The 18,660-nt window shown below is 39.7% G+C and overlaps 1 protein-coding gene across 8 annotated transcripts in view; it reads right to left on the bottom strand.

Annotated features, from left to right (window-relative positions):
* TRAK1 (trafficking kinesin protein 1) overlaps positions 551–18,660 on the bottom strand; it is a 132,550-nt gene continuing 114,440 nt past the window's right edge. For 5 of the 8 annotated variants that reach the window (XM_021388942.1, XM_021388939.1, XM_021388944.1 and 2 more), the window contains 3 exons: positions 16,802–17,131; positions 8,017–8,119; positions 551–3,343 (listed from right to left, as the gene is read on the bottom strand). In XM_021388942.1, coding sequence (XP_021244617.1) covers positions 2,545–3,343; positions 8,017–8,119; positions 16,802–17,131 — 1,232 coding nt within the window. In that variant the 3' untranslated portion in view covers positions 551–2,544. Of the gene's footprint in view, positions 3,344–8,016; positions 8,120–10,473; positions 17,132–18,660 lie in introns of those variants that run through there. The other 3 variants (XM_021388940.1, XM_021388945.1, XM_021388947.1) reach the window with 2 other exon arrangements.

Genomic DNA, 18,660 nt, shown 5'->3' with positions numbered 1-18,660 from the left:
TACTCATCGCTGTACTTGCACATTTTGTCACTATGGTTTTTACATCATAGTGAGGAGGAGAGTTCACATCCCTCTCCCAGTTAATATGCACGAGCTATGTAATGTCTGGTTGTTCTTTCCTGGAATTCCAGTAGAAACAAATGGCACTTAGTTCACTGTTTTTTGTTTTGACCTGATCTGAGTGTGCTTCACCAGTTCTGGCAGTCTTCCCAGTCAGAATATTTCAGCCACTTCTACAACTAAGAATTTAAAAACCAAACATAGTGATGGCCTCTTCATTTTGCTTTAACTGAGAGATGAAAGCAGGAGAAGAAGGTGGAACATTTATCACCATAAGAGAATGGGAAAAAGCTGAATAATACACAACAATGCAACTTTTTTTTGTTGTTATTTTATTGATATTAGTGAAGAAAATTTAAATTTCATCTTTCTGATGTGGTACAGTTGCTTTCTCTGGTGGGCCGACAGCTCTGACTGCTTATTTAAAGGCTGAATAATGCCTCCCAGTTGCATGATTAGTTTTTACAATTTAAGTTCTCATACAGTATTGCTTTCTTCCTCTGGGTATATAAAATGGTCCATTGAGTTCATGATCCTTCAGAATCAACTGTTATTCTATCTACTGTTTTAAGATACATTCAAATAAAAAGGTACTTAAATTTACTTGCAATAAGTGCACACATACAACAGCAAAGAGAGCTGATGACATTTTACTAAAACATTTTAAGTTCATAGAATAAATATAAGTCTCCAAACACATGCAGTAACTGACCGATGTGTTTTTTCTCTCTCAAAAAATATCCTTAGTGTCCATAGCACTACCGCAATAACTACTTCATTCAAAAAAAAAAAAAGAAAAAGAAATCACCTATCTCTCGTCACAAAGACTAAAAGACAACTTCATTTATACAAGAAATTATCAGTGCTAATTATTTAGTAACAGTCTGGTACAAATTCAATTCACGGCAATGACACGGAGCGCGATTATGGTGGCTACAAACAAGGAGCTTGGTTTAGATGGCACCAGAACCGCTGGGAGAAGAAAGCAGATGCTAACAGCCCCACAGGCTCCTTTCCCCACCCAGTTTAAAAAACAACATCGGGGCTCTGCTCAGCTATAGAAACAAGCTCCCTCCAGTCCGCTCCCATTCCTTTCAATTCCCTCTACAAGCACCCAGCAGAGATTTGGGAGAAACAGGCAAGAAAATTGCAAGTCAAAAGAGGATTGCCTGGCCACAACTCAATGGTGGGTGATGTCTTTAGCTTCTTAACAGAAGTTATTGGTTTGGCACTGGGAGGTGGCGTTTGTTGTTGTTTGTTTTTTGTTTGCTTTTGTTTCTTTTCAATTTAAATCCACTGTGGAATAAAGGGTTTCACATACTTTTACCTCTGTTAGGGTCAAAATCTGAATTAAAAAGGTTTCTTCAAAAAAAGAAAACAAACTGGGCAGGGAATATTCTCACTCTGTTTATAAGGCCATGGTCCTCTGCAGGCACAAAACCTGAAGATCAGCTTACTGACTGCAAGGTGCGTTTCCCAGCTCGTACCATTCCATTACTAAACATTTTTGTGGCTCTCTGCTGAGGTTCCAATGACGCACCTTTCCCTAACACTGGTTTTGCTACATGTTTTCATATAACATTCTTATCTGTCAATCTATTCCGCAACTCCAACTTCTAGGAAGTCAGAGCCGTGTTTACCTCATGAGTTGTGAAAACTGTTCTTTGGGCGTACTGACAAAGTGTGTTTCAGTGGCAGCAACACATAGTAAAGCATTTTCCCCTTCCACAACCCAGTGCAGCATTGAAAAACGAAAACTACAAAGAAGTCACACAGAACGTAAGCATGCCAAATGAGACAGCAGTGGTAGAAATATGTCAATATTCCAGGTACCCAGTAGGCCTCCTGACCTCTACACAGTATTAGTTCAAGTTTATCATATCAGAGAGGAGGAGAATACAGAACAGAAAAGAATAAAGTTTCATCCATTCAGGCATAACAGCCAGGCACTCCAGTAACTCAGCTCAACTCATCTACAAAAGCAAAATCAAAACTATCAAGTGTTAAACTGAGTGCTTTATCAAAGCATAAATGCTCCCATGCTTCAAGTGATGAAATGCGAGTTCTCACATAACATACTCAACAGCTTCCCATGCACCTTCAACTCAAGTTAGGCTAGCTACAGAATTCATGTTTTTCCTAGTCAAGTTATCTTGGTTATGTTCTTTTGTGTCGGTTTTTATTTTTTTTTCAGTGCATCTTAAAAAAAACCTTTTCAAAAGGTTAGCAAGTTAACCCTAATACAGCAATCATAATGTAGAGCCTTTTGCACTCAATCGAACAGTAAAATAATCCAATTAGTTACAACAGAACTGGTACATATTTACACATTTATACAAAGTTTACACATTTCTCCCAGTAGGCACAAAGTTGATTTGTCAAACTCAAGAGGCAATGAAGGGGTGGTGGGGAGAGGAAAAGAGGACTGGAGAAAGAATCAGAGTATTTCCATTTAAAAAGACTAGCTGTAAAAATAAAAGTCCTTCATCGTAAGCTAGTTTGCTTTGGGAGCTTGGTTCCCATGAGGATTCCCGAGGTGAGGGATGTCGGGCCCTTCATCTGCATGCTGGAACCCACCATGGTGGGGAAGCTCCGGTTCCTTCGGATGCCAGTGTTCAGCTGGATGCCCCCAATGGCACTGGTCACAGCAGGGCAGCCCAGTGGGAGAGTGTCTGCTGCCAGGCCTCCGGGAACAAGGGCCCTCCCTGGCCCTTGTGCCCCACAGAGAAGAGGTCCCTGGTCATCAGTTAAAGGAGGAGATGGTGCTTGCCCTGAACTCACGACTTTGGCAATACCAAACCTCCTGACCTTGTCCACAAGATTAAGGTTGGAAACAGACACGTCGGTCTGACTCTCACTGTTCCTGATGTTCTTTTTATTCCTCACCTCCTTCAAGATGGAACTGGCAGGCTTTGAAGCCAAGAAGTTGTCATAAGGTGGGCTGGTGCACTTGAACTCAAAAGATGGAGGGGAAGAAGAAGGTGTCTGCATAGGTGAGTTTGGTGGAGTGGAAGGAATGATCGCCATCTTAGGGGAATATGTGTTCAGGAGGGTGCCTTTGCTGGCTCTGTCCCAGCTCTGCGGATTGTACACCGCTGCTGAGATGCCCCTTTCCTTCAGCAGCCACACCAGCCCCAGAGATGTGCTCATTGTTGTTGTGGATTCCCGCAGGTTAGTGAAGGATTCAGCCAAACTCAGACGCCGAGGAGTACAGGGGGTAGCCACCGGGGTGCCTTTCAAGTTGCTAACGCTGCCACAAGCTGGAGTAGGTGCTGCGTTAAGGCTGAAAGCAAAGGAGCAGTCAAATTATTCTCTCACTACGGAATTAAAACTGTAAGCAAGATTTCTAGCATCAAGCAGGGACTTATATCCATTTTGAGAGCGCATGGGAAAATGTAAGTTTCCCAGGTCCTCACAGATGTGAGCAATACAGAAACACCTCTTACAAAATGCATCTCTCTTCTATGCAGGCAGTTTCACGGGATTAGTGCGTTTCTCAACAACCCACTCCAACATTTCTTCTGATAAACTATTGAACTGACAGGTTTGAGATCAACTTCTTCAGTTTTTCTTCCTGATCTACTAGCTAAGAGTTCTCACTTGCTTCCCTGAGACAAGAAAACAGTGGGACAGGCTTCTAGAGTGGTTTCTGAGTGCACCTAACTGCTGGTCATTTTGGTACTGTTGGGTCACAGCAGAGCCAAGGGAAGAGGGGAACATACTTGCTACAGAAGCATTCGTGGCACTGCTTCTGGAATTTGGAACTGTTATCACCAACATGCACTTCTGTAAGGTCTGGCCCTTCTCCTCTTATGTAGGGAATGTGGGACCTGACTTTTGATGGTGATGCACAGTGGTGTGAACAACCATCAAAATGAGAAAAATACAGTCAAACTCTTGGTCATCAATTGGCCAACAGGTAACTGATAACTTAGCAGCAAATCAAGCATGACATAGAGCTATTCTACTGTTAATTCAGTTACAACAGTAGTTTCTATAGTTTGAAACATGGCTAAATTTTCTCCCAAATCTAGTTCTTTCTTTTCAAAATAAACTATGTTTAAGCAGAGAGCAAGCAAATGTTGTTCTGAATGTACACTGCCAACGCAAGTGGCAAACATTACATACTTATGGTTATTGCTATCTTACTATTTTTTTCTTAAGCTGGTTATTAGGGTTTGAAATTTCTCAAGGCATATCAAATAGCATTCATTTTGTTAGATCATCCTCTTCCCAGTAAGCTGACGATCTGAATGAACAGAGACTTAATGCAAGCATCTATTTCAAATGAATTATCAGCACAAAGGCAACATTCTAAATCCTTTGTACCACAGCATGACATCTTATAGATGTTGAAAGTTCAAGTGTTTCTGGCACTACCATGTCATTCTTAAAAAAAAAAAAAAAATACTTGGTAGTCACAGATTTGGTCAGCTAACACACATTTTCCTACATACAATCCCCACTCAAAATTTGTGGCAGTCTAAGGTACACTATTCATCAATAAGCCATGGTGTACTCAGTCAGTGCAGAAATAAGGTGTGTAGGTCACCCATAATTCTTCAAGTTCGCATCTTTTTGGGAGAATACCAAGGGTTCTGTGGAGCTTTAAAAAAAAGTTTTCTGGCAATTCCTAACCACGCTGAGGATATCACTTTTTTGCCAGTATATTCAGATTAAAAAAAAATGAATTCCACATTAATATTACCTAAGCATTGACTCATTCCTCTAGCGGCATTTTAGAAGTCTTGAATAATGCAAAAATTGATGCTAACAAGAATTTACTGACCTGAGAGCTCATCACTGCTCAAAGATGGAAATCTTCCCCATTACCTTGCCAGGTTAGCAAGTAAAAGACACTCAGCAAAGCGTCAGACAAGCGCCAAAGCCAGAGAGTGATAAACTAAGCAGGGGGGGAGGGGGAAACGGGTAAGGGTGGGATTTCCCTTTTCCACAGAGCCAAGCTGTTGTATTAGCTCAGCCATAGCATGCAACTTCAACTGTATTTGGGTTCTCTGCACCAAAAAATGCATCAAATAGCCATATCAAAACAATCTGGCTAGATTTCCAGGTGTAGAGAAGTCTTAGGCCAAAGAATCACATCTTTTTTTGTCCACAAGGACAAAAGGGCCTATAGGATTACAGCCTCATTTAACCTTAAGTCAACACTACTACAGCTGAAACTGGGCCTCCTGGGAGGTTTTGTTCTGAGTTTTTGATGAGAGTTTTGTCTAATGGTATACAGCAATCAGCTGACATGAGTTGATACAACAAACTCTAGTCCAGTGATCTCCTAAAAGTCAGCAGCACTAACATCTTTACGGTACTCCTTAAATGATGAAACACTGGCCTGATGTTAGCAGGTCTTGGGTCATGTCTTCTCTCCCTGGCTAAATAGGATTTGACCAACATTGTCTCTACCATGATTAGAACTGCAATAACTTATACTGAAAGCAGTAAAATTGTAAAGGTTTTTTTTTTTTTTAGACCTTGCATTTTCAACTCCACAAGAAGAATCCCACATGTTCCTATCTGTAAATTGTAGTGAAACACTTCTGAGAGAATTGATACCTAGGGTGGCATAATCCGAATAGCAGCTTTGCTGAGCTGCCCCAAAATTTGTCATCTCGCACCATCCCGTGGGCTGTGGCAGTCAGTGCAGGCAACAGCTGGGCTACAGGGAAGTCTCATTATGAATTCTCTTCGCTTTGCCAGGACTGTCAGTGGCAGGGGAGGACTCCCAGCAGAGCTAAGACCACACATGCCCACTGCAGCACGCATACACACTCTGAAGGCAAGGCTGAGCAGAAATGAAGCGTTAGCTCATGGCTCCTCTTATAAGCACTGATTAGAGCTACATCTTCACAGCTGCAATTACAGTTTGTGATGCATCTCCCCTAACACAAGTACAAAAGAAATCTTGAAAAGCACAAGGGAGGGAGAAGAAAGAGGAAGGGAGCTTACTCTGTGAACTGACTTCCAACAGGATAGGACGAAGTGCATTTTGGAAACTCAAGACAAGAGGCTTCTAAAATGTCCTAGTTATGAAATGAAAACTACAGCACTTGAATGGCCTCCCCCCCTTCCCCCCAGCCCCAGATTTCAGTATCAGTAGTTAGATCAGCATTTCTACTTGTCAGTACTGATATGTATTACAGTGCAATTAATTGCATCCCTGCAAGGAAGTGGGTATTATGTAGGTACTTTTTTTTTTTTTTTTTGCTTGGTTGATCATTTCAATATTGCTTTAAACAAGAAATACTTTCCCTTTCAAACTGACCAAACACTGCAGAGCGGCACAGAAACAGGCTCAGTCTGGGCTCAGCAAATGAGTCCAGGGACAGTGCCAGAGTTAGACTAAGAGAAGAAACAAACAAATGAACATCTCATGGAGCTGGATGAAATTTAGTCAGGTTAGAGCAGAGCCTGGGTTAGAGGCCATGTTCGAATTAAACCAGGCAGGAGAGTATCTGAGCTCTTGGGGTTAGCTGGTGCCACAAACACGGGCATTCCTTCCACGTGGCCCCGCCAGCACAGGCAGCATTGCTCACCCCCTGCACGCTGGGTCCTAGTGTCTGCCCTACATCTCCTCTCAGCATAACGTGACATAATGCAGTTTCCTCGTCCTTCTCACATGACCTGTGAAGAATCATTTATAGTTGGTAAGGAGGAGCTCCTTCAATGTGCCCACTGAAAACATTGCAGCATTTATTTTGGTCTTTTTCCTCCTGAACCAGTCATGAATTTGGGGGTAATCAAGTGACCTGACGATGTACTGAGTTTAGCTGTCAGCTATGGCTGATTTGTTAGATTTAGTAACCAGCATGATCAGGGAGTTTATTACAACCACAGTTAACAGCAATTCAACGATAAAAAGAATAAACTAGAAGTGCAGCCAAAAGGGTCTCTTCAGCAGAGTTGAGGAGAGAGAAAGACGAGAGAATAAAGAAAAATGAGCCAGGCCGTGATTAGCTCACTACAACTGGAAAGGGAAGCAGAAAAGTTACATTTAATCATCACCTATTTCCTTTACATGTATTTATCACCTCAGAGGTGTTCATATTTAATACCCTTACTTCTCATGCGTTCCTTAGGTAGCCAGTGCCCATCTGATGTCTAAACAAGTCTAGACACACCATCTCTGAATGGGTACCTACACAGGGGTACACTCCCCCATAGGAGCTGAAAGGGATAGAGAAAGCAATGAGGCATTGTCTTCTAAACAGAAAAACACACTTTAACTTCTGATTTGCTAAGGAAGGAAATTTCCCTCTTTAGGTATGAAATTCACTCCCCCTCCTCAATTCTCAGCTCTCTGTCTTCCATTAGGGTTTGCCTATACATACCAACTACTATTATTAAGCCAGCCCATTGGTTTCAGTCTGGCTGCTAAGAACTCATTTCCAACAATTAGCCAAGGAACAGAGTAGACAGCTCCCTGGTTTGATTAAGTCACATTTCCTCCTCCATTCCTAATGTACTTCCTGGGTACCACTGAAGCATCTACCTCTGTTTCTTTACAGGCATCTCTCTCTTTGTCCCACACTACAGATTTCAGTTTGTCCTTCAGAGAAACATCTCCCTCTTCTTGTTTTAGACAAGGCAAAAGATGCACACTTGGGTCAACACCACATTCTGATCATTTGTGCATAGCATTTGTGACTAGTTTGGGATAACTAGCTTTGGATACCGGAAACAAACATAAGTTATTTCTGACCCTGCAATATTTTTTAAATACAGACAATAAAATTTAAGCTATTTTGACTGGTTGTCTAAAACATTACAAGTGCCTCTCAAATGAAATCAGCTTGAGGCAACTGAGAAGAGGAGGAATAATTTCAGAGGTGCATCGTAATTCACCAGTGTGGCTAATGCTTTTGCTCATGCAATGACTTTGCATTTCCTCACAGGGAAACTGACATAGCTGAAGGCTTTGCCATCACGGGAAACCCTTACCTTGGTGTGACTCGTGTGAGCTCATCAGAAGGGTGCAGAATGCGGCAGGTGGTGAAGGTGAAGGTGGAGTTGGTTTGTGACATGCACTTCCCAGGATGAGGTACTAAATTAAAAAAAAGCAAATTCTTTGCATTTTACAGAGAAAAAAAAAACAAACTTCTGTGTGCTGATAAGACAGATGCAAAAAGTGATGAGATACCTCAGAGAGGATCGATCAATGCAAGAGAAGTGAAATACACAAGTGCCATGATGTTCTAACACATTTGTTCTCCAAACATATCTAGGACTCCAAGGCCAGAGCTACAATGTTCTTCTGCAACTTCCCCATGATCAATACCATTGCAGAAAAGTCTTGCTCAAAAACAGATTTAGACAAGGCAATACTTGAAACGCTAGCCCTTATCTAAACCAGCAACTTTCACTGGCCAGAAATAACAACAAACATTCCCTAGTACCAGCTAGAGAACACTAAGATTGGCTAAATGCTTGTGCATTTCTGCATTGAGATTGATCCACAAAGAGGTATCCCCATCACTTTTCAGTAATGGATCCGGCTTGCTAGTGCTACAGGAACAGATCAAAAAAGTTGGGGCGGTGAGGGGATGGACACATGGCACTGTTTCTCTCTTCTCACATCCGCAGTAAGCAAAAGTGGTAATTTTTTTGGATCCACTACTGTGCATCTGTGACATTTCCCCTGTGCATGTGCTTAGGTTCTTTAAGAATGTATGTCCTCAGCTCCACAATACAGCAGTTTTTGAATATTTTTGAACAGTGTAGTAAAGCATTTTCCCCATAAATGCAGCTGTAGAGATTTCCCTATGCAAATGTATCATTAACTGGGAAAAGTAGTAATGCAGCTCATAGTTTATAAAACATACGGACTTTGGCCAATCGCTTTCTTCTTAGCAGAGATACTTCTGTGGATGTACTAATCTGCTGTATAATGCAGCCAGGGTCATTGTAAAATAACTAGAAAATTTAAGAGCCATGCATCTGAAAAGCTGATTGAAGAACACCCAGAGTTAAGTATTACATCAAAGATATCATGATTGCATAGGTTCTCTTAATCATCAAACTTAGCAGTGGTCAAAAGACATGCGCAATAGAAACTGTGTGCAGCTCCCTCCCTCTTGTTTCTACCCAACCCTCTTGAGCCATTCCCCCAAGTAAGCCACATTTTAATACCACAGTACACAAATATCCAACACATTGCAAAGGACAGACAGACCAACTGGATCAGACACCATTCTGAACTTCCAGAGATGCTCAGCAAAAGCAAGGCAAGTCTAAATTGTGGCTGTGTTCCCTTTTCTATACATAAAGTATCACAGCTCAAAATAGTGTGTGCACTTAGGTAGTCCCTTAGGAACACATATAAGCAGTGTGTGAAGGGCAGAGCACAGGGAGTGTGAACAGTGGAAGCGGAAGTGGCTAAGCATATGATGTGTGATTCAAGCTAACTTATATAAATACCAGAATGTACTGCTGCACATTAAAGAAGGATATTTAAAAAAAACACTGGAGTGTCACATTAATACACTCAAATGTTAGCACAGCATAACATAACAAACTCTACTTCACCTCCAGAGATGGTAATTATGATGCTTCGGGAATCCAGTTGCTTTAGAGATTAGTGTGAGCACTATAAAGTTATTACAAGGGAGCACAGCCTAGCAATCATGATTCTCTCCATATTGTAGAGAGTTAAAAGAAAGTCTGGAGAAAGAGCTCAAATAACTAGACATGAAAGAAAACTGGTTATTTAGAGGAAACAAACGACTGTGACACAAATCAAGAAGAAACAAAGTTATCCCTGGATGATGAATAGAGAACAAAATAAAGCAATGCCAGTTTAAGATTGCAAGCTCAACCCAAAGAAGCACATAGCTGTAATACAGTAAGTGAATCGTCCTCATTCATAATATCCATTGGGTATCCCCTCAGATTGGAAACAGGCACATTGAAGATATGTAGCTGCATTAGCAAAAGCAAGACTCATTGTTATTAATGAGTCAGAGATAGGAGAAGGCTGCTAAAAGTAGAGAAATCTCTTGACCCTAGCAAGAGGAAACAAATCAAAACAATCAATGAAAATCAATTTCCAAGGATGTATTCCACCCTCAAATACCACTAAGAAAGTTCTGTACCAGCTTCATCCTCCATCAGTCAACAATGGGGTGAATCATACTGCTGTTGCATTTTCCATCCTTTGGACACAATACAAAGATAGTGAGAACCTGTTGCTGTAAATGTACAAAGTTCATAAAATAGAAACAAAATAATTCATTCATAACTCAGTAATTTTTCATAAGAATGGCAATATCCTGAATTGGTATAAACTTGGATAAATATGTAATTTTATAATGAAGCTATTTTCACATACACAAAAGATATTGTAACATTGAGTTATAAAGAAAACAGTGGGGTTTTAAGAACTGTTTTTTTTTTTTCCTCTAATGTACAGAGCTAGTATTGCCAGTAAACATCTGCAATAGCAATGAAAGAGATTGTATCGGAATAACTCTTCCTCCATCTGTTTTACATAGGTTTGATCCTAGGAAAATCTGTTTCACGTGACTGTGGCTGAAAACAAATTTGTTTTATTTATACCCTCCTCTACCAAAAAGCAGACGATTAACAAGTTCCATACCTGCATGAAAAACAAACCGTACATAATTGTTTAACAAAATTTACAGAAAAATCATGTAATTTTCTCCATTAGGAATACTCCCAAACTAAACAGTACGCACACTTCTCCCCTAAATTAAAAATCTAACCCCTAGATCGCAGCTGTATTGTGTTTTGGCTTTCAGTAATTAACAATGCTTTAACTTATTAAGCTTTTTCTATAAATTCTTAGGCATTTGGGAGAAAATGCAAAACATTACAGCTCAAAGAGACTCTCCTGTAAGCGCGAACACCGCAGTAAAGATATCTTTTCAAACACTGAGGAAAAAAACCAAACCCAGATACTAATCAAGAACCTGACTGCAGAGAGCTCCATCTTCTGGTAAAGTAGAGCCTTCCCCACTTAAAATGCAAAGTTGATTTTTCTATAGCTCAGGGCTGTTTCAGATCCACCCTGAGTACACTCAGGGCTTATGGGCCATCTGCTCAGTGTAAAAAGCAAAACAAGATGCATTTAGGACACAATCTTCTGCTCAGGGAACCCTCAGAAGACCATATAATCTGGGTTTTAAACCCAATTATACAGAGAAAGGTAACAGGTAAACTAATGGACTGTGTCATCCACAAAAAGGTGTCAGACAAATTGAATTTGAGGGAGATGTGTAAGAGGCAGCTATGCTGAAATGGCTTTAACTTTTTTAACAACCTGAGGTTCCAACCTCAAGTTCTCTGTTGTGTTTGATGAATAGTGAGGAATAGAGAGCTCACAGCATCCAATAAATCTTTGCATTTCATACAAACGTCTGTTCCAGCAAATACAGGGTTATGCAAGAATGAACTTGTTTAGAAAATAATAAATAAAAACCACAAATCTTCAGAGTATGATTTGATCCAGACAGACACAAAAGTAAAGTTTTAGTTCAACTTTGGAGCAAGCCATTCTGATAATCTTCCCCCCTCCCCTTTGTGTTTCAGCAAAAGGAGGAAACCAAGGACTTTGTACATCTCCCTATAGTACAAGCTGGTTAGACATGGATTTGGAAGCGAATAACAACTAAGGACTGTTAGGTGGGCACCTTCTTCCTCAAAGTGTTACCATTTGAGATAAAGATACAGACTTTGCTTTTACAAATCAACGCCAACAACTCTACTCACAGGTAAATTGAAATTTCCAAAACCTAGGACATAAATGACAGAATGGTTTGGAAGGGACTTTAAAGCCCACCCAGTTCCAACTCCCTGCCATGGGCAGGGCTGCCACCCTCCAGATCAGGCTGCTCAGGGCCCCATCCAACCTGGCCTTGAACACCTCCAGGATGGGGCACCCACAGCTTCTCTGGGCAGCCTGTGCCAGTATCTAACCGAATTCACAGGACATAGATAGCAGCTTATGTGCTCTCTAAATTCTGAGGAGTTCATTCCCCGCAGGAAACTGAACGTGAATGTTCTGACGCCCTGTGCCACCTACCAAAACCTCCTGGCTGACAGAACAGGGAGAACAGAGGATACGCTGAATCTAACTCAAGGGTTAACTACTGAAATAAAACAGAGTTCGGTGGTAAACACAAAAGCTCTGTAATGCGTGCATAGTGCTCTCCTAAAATGATTAAGGTGCCTCCTGACAACAATGTATTTCAGTAAAGTTGACTTTGGGGGTAAGCCTGACTACTCTAAACCTCCAAGAATACATATGTCTATGCCAGGAACATGACTCCTGTCATGTTCCTTAAACAACTTTTCCACTGAATATCTAACTTTCCAAACCTTCTATTTATTCTGCCTTTGGAAAAAGTGAGAGATAAAAACCTCAAAAAAGGCAGATATCCTTTTGACAGGATTTTCTTAGCTTTTTTTTTGGCTCACGTCTCCTTCTCATATAACCATGGAGTACAGATGTAAAAAGAGTTTTGAAGTATTTAACATGACTTCAACATGATGACTTCATCCCCAAACTGAAATTCTAGCATTTTAGCAGTACAAACAGCAAATGCTGACAAATAACAAAAAAATCACTGTGAAATATTCATGCTATTTAAAAATAAAGTATATTTAAATATGCATCAATACCCTAGTTCTAAGAGTAACAAAATTTATTGCTTTTCAGTACAATGAAAACCTCTAACTATAAGCATATATAGTAACCCTGCTTAAAACAACTCAAATGTAAGACATTCATGATGCGTTTTCGTGATTTTAGGCATCTATTTGAAAAGATCTCCACATCATTATTTATGTCTAAAAATGAAGTACAGGAGGCCGATCCTGTAACATTATGTACACATACTCTGTTAAAAGCAAAGCAACCCATCAGTGCACATAGCAAACCCAAATACTGGAAGATCAGTTTGAGTACCCAAGATTAATGCTCAGTTACATCCATGCTGAACTTGAATTAAGTAGTCCTTTTAACTTCAAAAGAAGTTCACAACATTCTTCAAGTTAAATTAAGTGCTTTGAACGGCTTGCTTTGCTTTTTTCTTTTTTTTTTCTTTTTCTTTTCTTTTTTTTTTTTTAAGGGAAACATGTACCTGAAAGGCAGCAAATTAAAACAAACAAACAACAACAAACAGACTTCGTACAGTTTTAAAATATACTACAGTTTCAAAGAATAAGAAATATGCTGAGGCTAATAAAAATTTGCACTGAAGAAGTTAATCCTCCTAGATGGCGTTACCATAGCCCTGTCCTATAACTTCTTTACCATTCCAAAAATGCTGAAGAGTCTCTGTTCAAGTTGTACACAAATCTCAAACTATTTCTGGGTATTAGCTAAATCTGCAATTCAGGAATTTATGATCAATCTTCTGTCAAGTTACAGAGCCCACACAAAATACGTAGTTCCAACAGACCAAATACAGATCATAAACTGCAGGCATATTAATTTCTTCTGAAATGTTTAGTGCCATCATTAGGATACAATCTGTATATGGTGGTAAGGAAGTTATTTGATGTGTCAATTAATACTAAATTTCTCAACACTGGGAAAAAAAGGATTGTAACTTTTGTAACTTTTTCTTATTTAGTCACAATGATTTCTGACTATCACTCAACAAGATGCAACTGATATTTTGTTCTGAATACATTTACTTTGGCTGCAAGACATCTTTGGCACTACCAGGAATTTCTGCTCTCTGGACACTGGACTTTGCTTTCAGCTCATCTCAAATTTACCCAGAGCAGCTCTCTACACACCAACAACATCGAAGGAAGAACAGGACCTCACAGTACTCTACCAGAGAAAATAAAAGGGTAAGATATAACCCTCACAGCATACTCGCAATCAGTGCAGATGCCTACCCAAAAGGCTAAGATGACTTACATCTGCCAGGAGTGGTCCGGATAGGCACTTTGTTTCCAAAGATATTTTGTTTCCAGGTTAGAAGAGCTGTAGCTCTGGACTGACACACTCTGTGGTCTTCCAATGGCATCTGTAGAGAGATTTCTTTCTGCCTTCCACGAATCACTTAAATCTGATTTTTCCACAACAGATCTATCTTGTCTCATAAGCAATCAAGCATTGTATCCAACAAATTTACCTCATTCCCATTTTGTTTTGCTTTACTTCCACATTCCCTAGCAAAATTTATTCTGTACACTACAGTCTAGAACAGCTCCTGGAATCAGGCAAGCAATGAGGTGCTAACTAGTGGCTATGACAGCCCTCTGGGGTACTGCACATTCATACACACCCTTGCCTGCACTGCAATTCTTAAGAAACTTAGGATAGGCACAAAAAATGCCGAGGAGGCTTTTCAAGAGAGTGCCTGCTCAATATTAAAATACAAAATAAAGTCATAAGCTAGGAATATATCTGTCTGCTTCCACAAATTCTTCTTCAGTGGACAGACTGAGGATTCAGAAAAGCACTGCCACATTAATAAGTGCCTACTCTCAAAACATCCACTGTATCTTGTATACCACCTGACAAGTTGCTTCAACAAAAAGCAGACACAGCAGTATCTTTACTTTACTTACTTCTGAGCGATGAAATAGGTAACGTGGTAGCTTATGGATACTCTTAAATCCTAAGGAACTGGGCAATTTGGAGGAAGGAAAACAAAAGGGAAATAAGTTCTCAGCCAATTTGTTTGTTCTAGACAAAAGTTAATCATTTTGACCAATTTCTGTAATGCATCAAAATTACTCAGCAAACAATCCAAATAAGATTACGAGGACAACTTCAAAGACTTTATTTACTCGCTAATTTATAATGTAGGGAATATGCTAAAAGCCTCATCTGAGATAATTAAAGTTTTCCAGGAAAAATCAGCAGTCGCTAGGGAATAGCCTGTTCTACAGTGACTGGTATTGAAATTGTATTTATCTCCATTTCCTTTCTCAGTTACAAGTCTTTTTCTGCCAATTTGTAACCATAACACAGGCCTAAATTTATATTTGTACTCCAAACAAACAACTTTTCCAAATCCTTAGCCACAGATGTTTTTCTGATCTGTTCTTAAAAGAATAAAAAGCTGTATTTATACCCTCTCTATATATAGCCCATGACAATAGGGTTTCACAACTTTTGACAAGTTTCTGTGTTGACTGTTCTTGTAATTGGAAGATTCTTTGCCCAAAGTGTAACTCAAATAGATCTTTGCACTACTATTTTATCTTGAGTGCATTAAAAACAACTTGTTCCCTCCCTCCTTGCAGCAACGCATTTTAAAATAAATTATATCTTTTCTTGAATATTTTCTTCAGTAGACCAAAAGTCATTTATTTCAGTCCACGTTTCCTAGAACTTATGATTTTCCTGCTGTTATTATTTAGACTGTTCAAATGGTAAATACCTGGACAAAACTGTACACATCTGCGGAGGCACTATTTATTTCCATATTAATATAAAAATTTAAGATCATTGTTATTCCTGAACAACTTCATAGAATAAAGTCAATTTTTGCAAATGGAAAGGGAAGTTGAAGGGTTTGCATGAAGTTTAGTCTTATCACAACTGACTGAAAGTAGCTTATTTTCAGTGGTTGACAGCACTGAACTGCCCCTTTAATGAGAGCAAAGGATACTCTGCTCTTCACAAAGAGAGCAGAGAAATATTACTGTCTAGCCCTGAGAAATGATCTGATCTTTCAAAGATCAGTCAAATAATAAGTTACAATTTATTCCAGAAAAAGAGAGGGTGAAGGAAGCATCCTTATTTAAAATAGTTATGTAAAAACAAGTCTGAAGGGAGTTCTGGCAATTTTCTATTTCAGGACTAACTACAGTTCTTTACCCAGTGGCAAATCTTAAAGAGCTAGCAATCCTATAAAGCTTATTAAAACAAAACCAAGCAAACAAAATCAACAGAGAAAGAAATCAGGCAAACTCAAAATACATCTATATTCTGAGAACTTGTAATTTCATACAATAATGGACCGAAAACGTCAGTTCAGAGTACCTAATAATCCATATAGTACTGAATCATTTCAAAATAAGTCTTTATATAGTATAAATATGAAGGATAGAAGTTAAGAATAGTGTGGTGGACAGGAAATGAGGAAAACACCATTGTTTTTGGCACCAAAACATCCTCTTAATTATTTAATCTCAATTTGAGTTTTATCCCAAAGAAAATTTAAGGCCAGATACCTGTATCTGAGGTAAATGAATTAAACATGCAGAATTTCCTTGCTTGATTTTAAGGCACTTCCATTTGTTTCAGCAAAGGCAACTCAGATGCACCTTTTGTCAACATTTCATCTTCCCCCCCTCCGAAGTATAAAATCTAAAGTATGGAATCACCTTCTATGAACAATTAGGAAAATAACTACGCTGTAAGCATACAAAATATATATGGTCAATACATTAAACACACTGAAGTGAGAGAGTGCACTCAATACACATACAAATCCCACACATGCCACACATAGGTTTGTGAATAAATAATTTTCTTTTAGCAGCCTTCTCTTATCAAAAAGTAAAATATTGACCGGAGATTCTGTTACTGAAAAGAAGTCAAACTAAAAGATTATTAAAGAAAGGATTTTTGAGCCAATGTTAGAATGGTTATGTTCTAACTACTGCACACATTACCGTGCAGATGCTACACACAAAGCGATATTATGGATGCTGTTCTGGAGAGATGTGAGAATGGCCCAGTAATCAAAATCCTGTAAAGATGTCAGTTTTACTGGACTTAATGAGTTTCCCTCACCAGACCCCTCATCATCGTCAGCCGTGGACTCCTGCATCTCCTCTGTGAAAGCCTGAGATTGGCGGGGGTTACTCTTGTTGTCTGAAACAGTCACTTGTGCTTGTGACCTCTCACCTGAGGTCTCTGTGTGCTGAACTGGCGTCGAGGTAGTTAGGCCCTTGTAAGAAATGTCACCTGTCTCATCTTCCTCATAGTCATTAAGGCAGTACACTTCATCCAGGTCGAGGTCCAGGGTCCTGAAGCCCTTAGTGACAACCCCGGGCCTCGGGTCCAGGATCCCACCCAAGTGAGGCTGAGCCAGCTGCTGCCAGTGGTGCAAAGTGGCAGAACCTTGAAAGGGAACAAAAAGACAACCACAATAGATCAGTAATCAATCCAGCATCCAAAAGGCAAAATACCTCACTTGGTTTATCCAGAAGCCCAAACCTCAGACTCACTAATAGTTTGGAGCTTCCTTGAACCAGTCTTAATACTTCTCGGAAGACATGCTACAAGGCAAAGCTGCTTCAGCATTTCCAGATAAGTAGGAAATAAACTGATCACACCAGCACTTAGGCAAAGCCTGGTGGCAGGACGTGGCATACTTGTGCACATGCACATCTCCTCCCTGTCAATATTCTCATCTCCTTAAACTCACACGATTAAGCAGGAGTAGAAAAAAATTTATATTTAAGAGTTGAACTGAAAGCTCTAAGAAGAACATAAACCACATACTCCCGCATTAAGCTCACAGTAAGAAAGGTGCTAGAAACATGCTAGTATTTACTACTGGTCACTGACAGGAGGACATGGCAGGGTCAGCATTCTAATGTGTTAGAAAGCCACATCACCTCCAAGCACGTGTAAGCAAGTAAGACTTCTGGGCTATACATCCAGTCCAAACATGGACCCTATCAGGGCCCCTACACTATACACAGTCAGCTACTATGCAACTAAATGCTACCATACCTGCTACCATACCTTCATCCTCGGCAGAAAAAAATGTTTTGAGCGCATTTTCCAGAGAAAAGCATTCAACATAGAGTGTTCAGTATGAGACAATGAGTCACAAAGAGCAACATGTCAGATTAAGCTGGTATATACCAGGATGTGCCCACTGAAATCAGGGGAGAACCTGTTTGATTCCTCAAACAGCAACTAAACATCACTTGCAAGAGCCAACATTGTCCCCATGTGTGGCTACCAGTCACAACTGTGTAATATGTACCTTTCCAGAATAGGAAAGAGTAAAGAAAATAAAGATCTCTGTCAGCTCAGACCAAAGAAGTTTGTTGTGCTGCCTCAGCCCTCTCTCCCCAAAACAGAACAGTGACACTCATTCAACAAACTGACATACAATGTCTCACCACCGTTAAATGACTAAGAATGTTCAATTTGTTGCATGGTATATGTAAAAATCGAACACACTTTAATAACTAGGGGAGAAACGGCTCTTTTGCACATAATTTTGCACCTGAAAGAAAAATTCCATTGAAAGAAAATACTTTCTCAAAGATATTTCATTACATTAAGCTTATTGTAAATAGGAAATGAACTGAGAAAACTTCTTCCCTTGCAATAGCTGAGCTCAGCGAGTAGTGCTGTAACGATGTCTATGTCACTTCTTAAAATCTGTAATTTTTAGTTGAGCATGAAAAGATTCCACGGTACAGAATAACTGGATCTGCTGGGTTACTTTGGAGAATGGACCAGTTTATTTTTAAGCAAGTTTTGAGAGGCTAGGGAGGACTTAGACTGATGGGTACCCTTAAGGCTCAAGAGAGAGATCATTACAGTGCCAAAATAAATAACCATAACAAAAAGAACATCCCTACAAATTTGTTTTTATTTCTGAATTGTCAAAAAAGTTTTTTCCTTCT

This window comes from Numida meleagris, chromosome 2, assembly GCF_002078875.1.
Source record: "Numida meleagris isolate 19003 breed g44 Domestic line chromosome 2, NumMel1.0, whole genome shotgun sequence".
In the NCBI taxonomy this organism is placed as follows: Eukaryota; Metazoa; Chordata; class Aves; order Galliformes; family Numididae; genus Numida; species Numida meleagris.
Note: the sequence above shows the minus strand (reverse complement) of the source record. Positions and strands in the feature narration are given on the sequence as shown.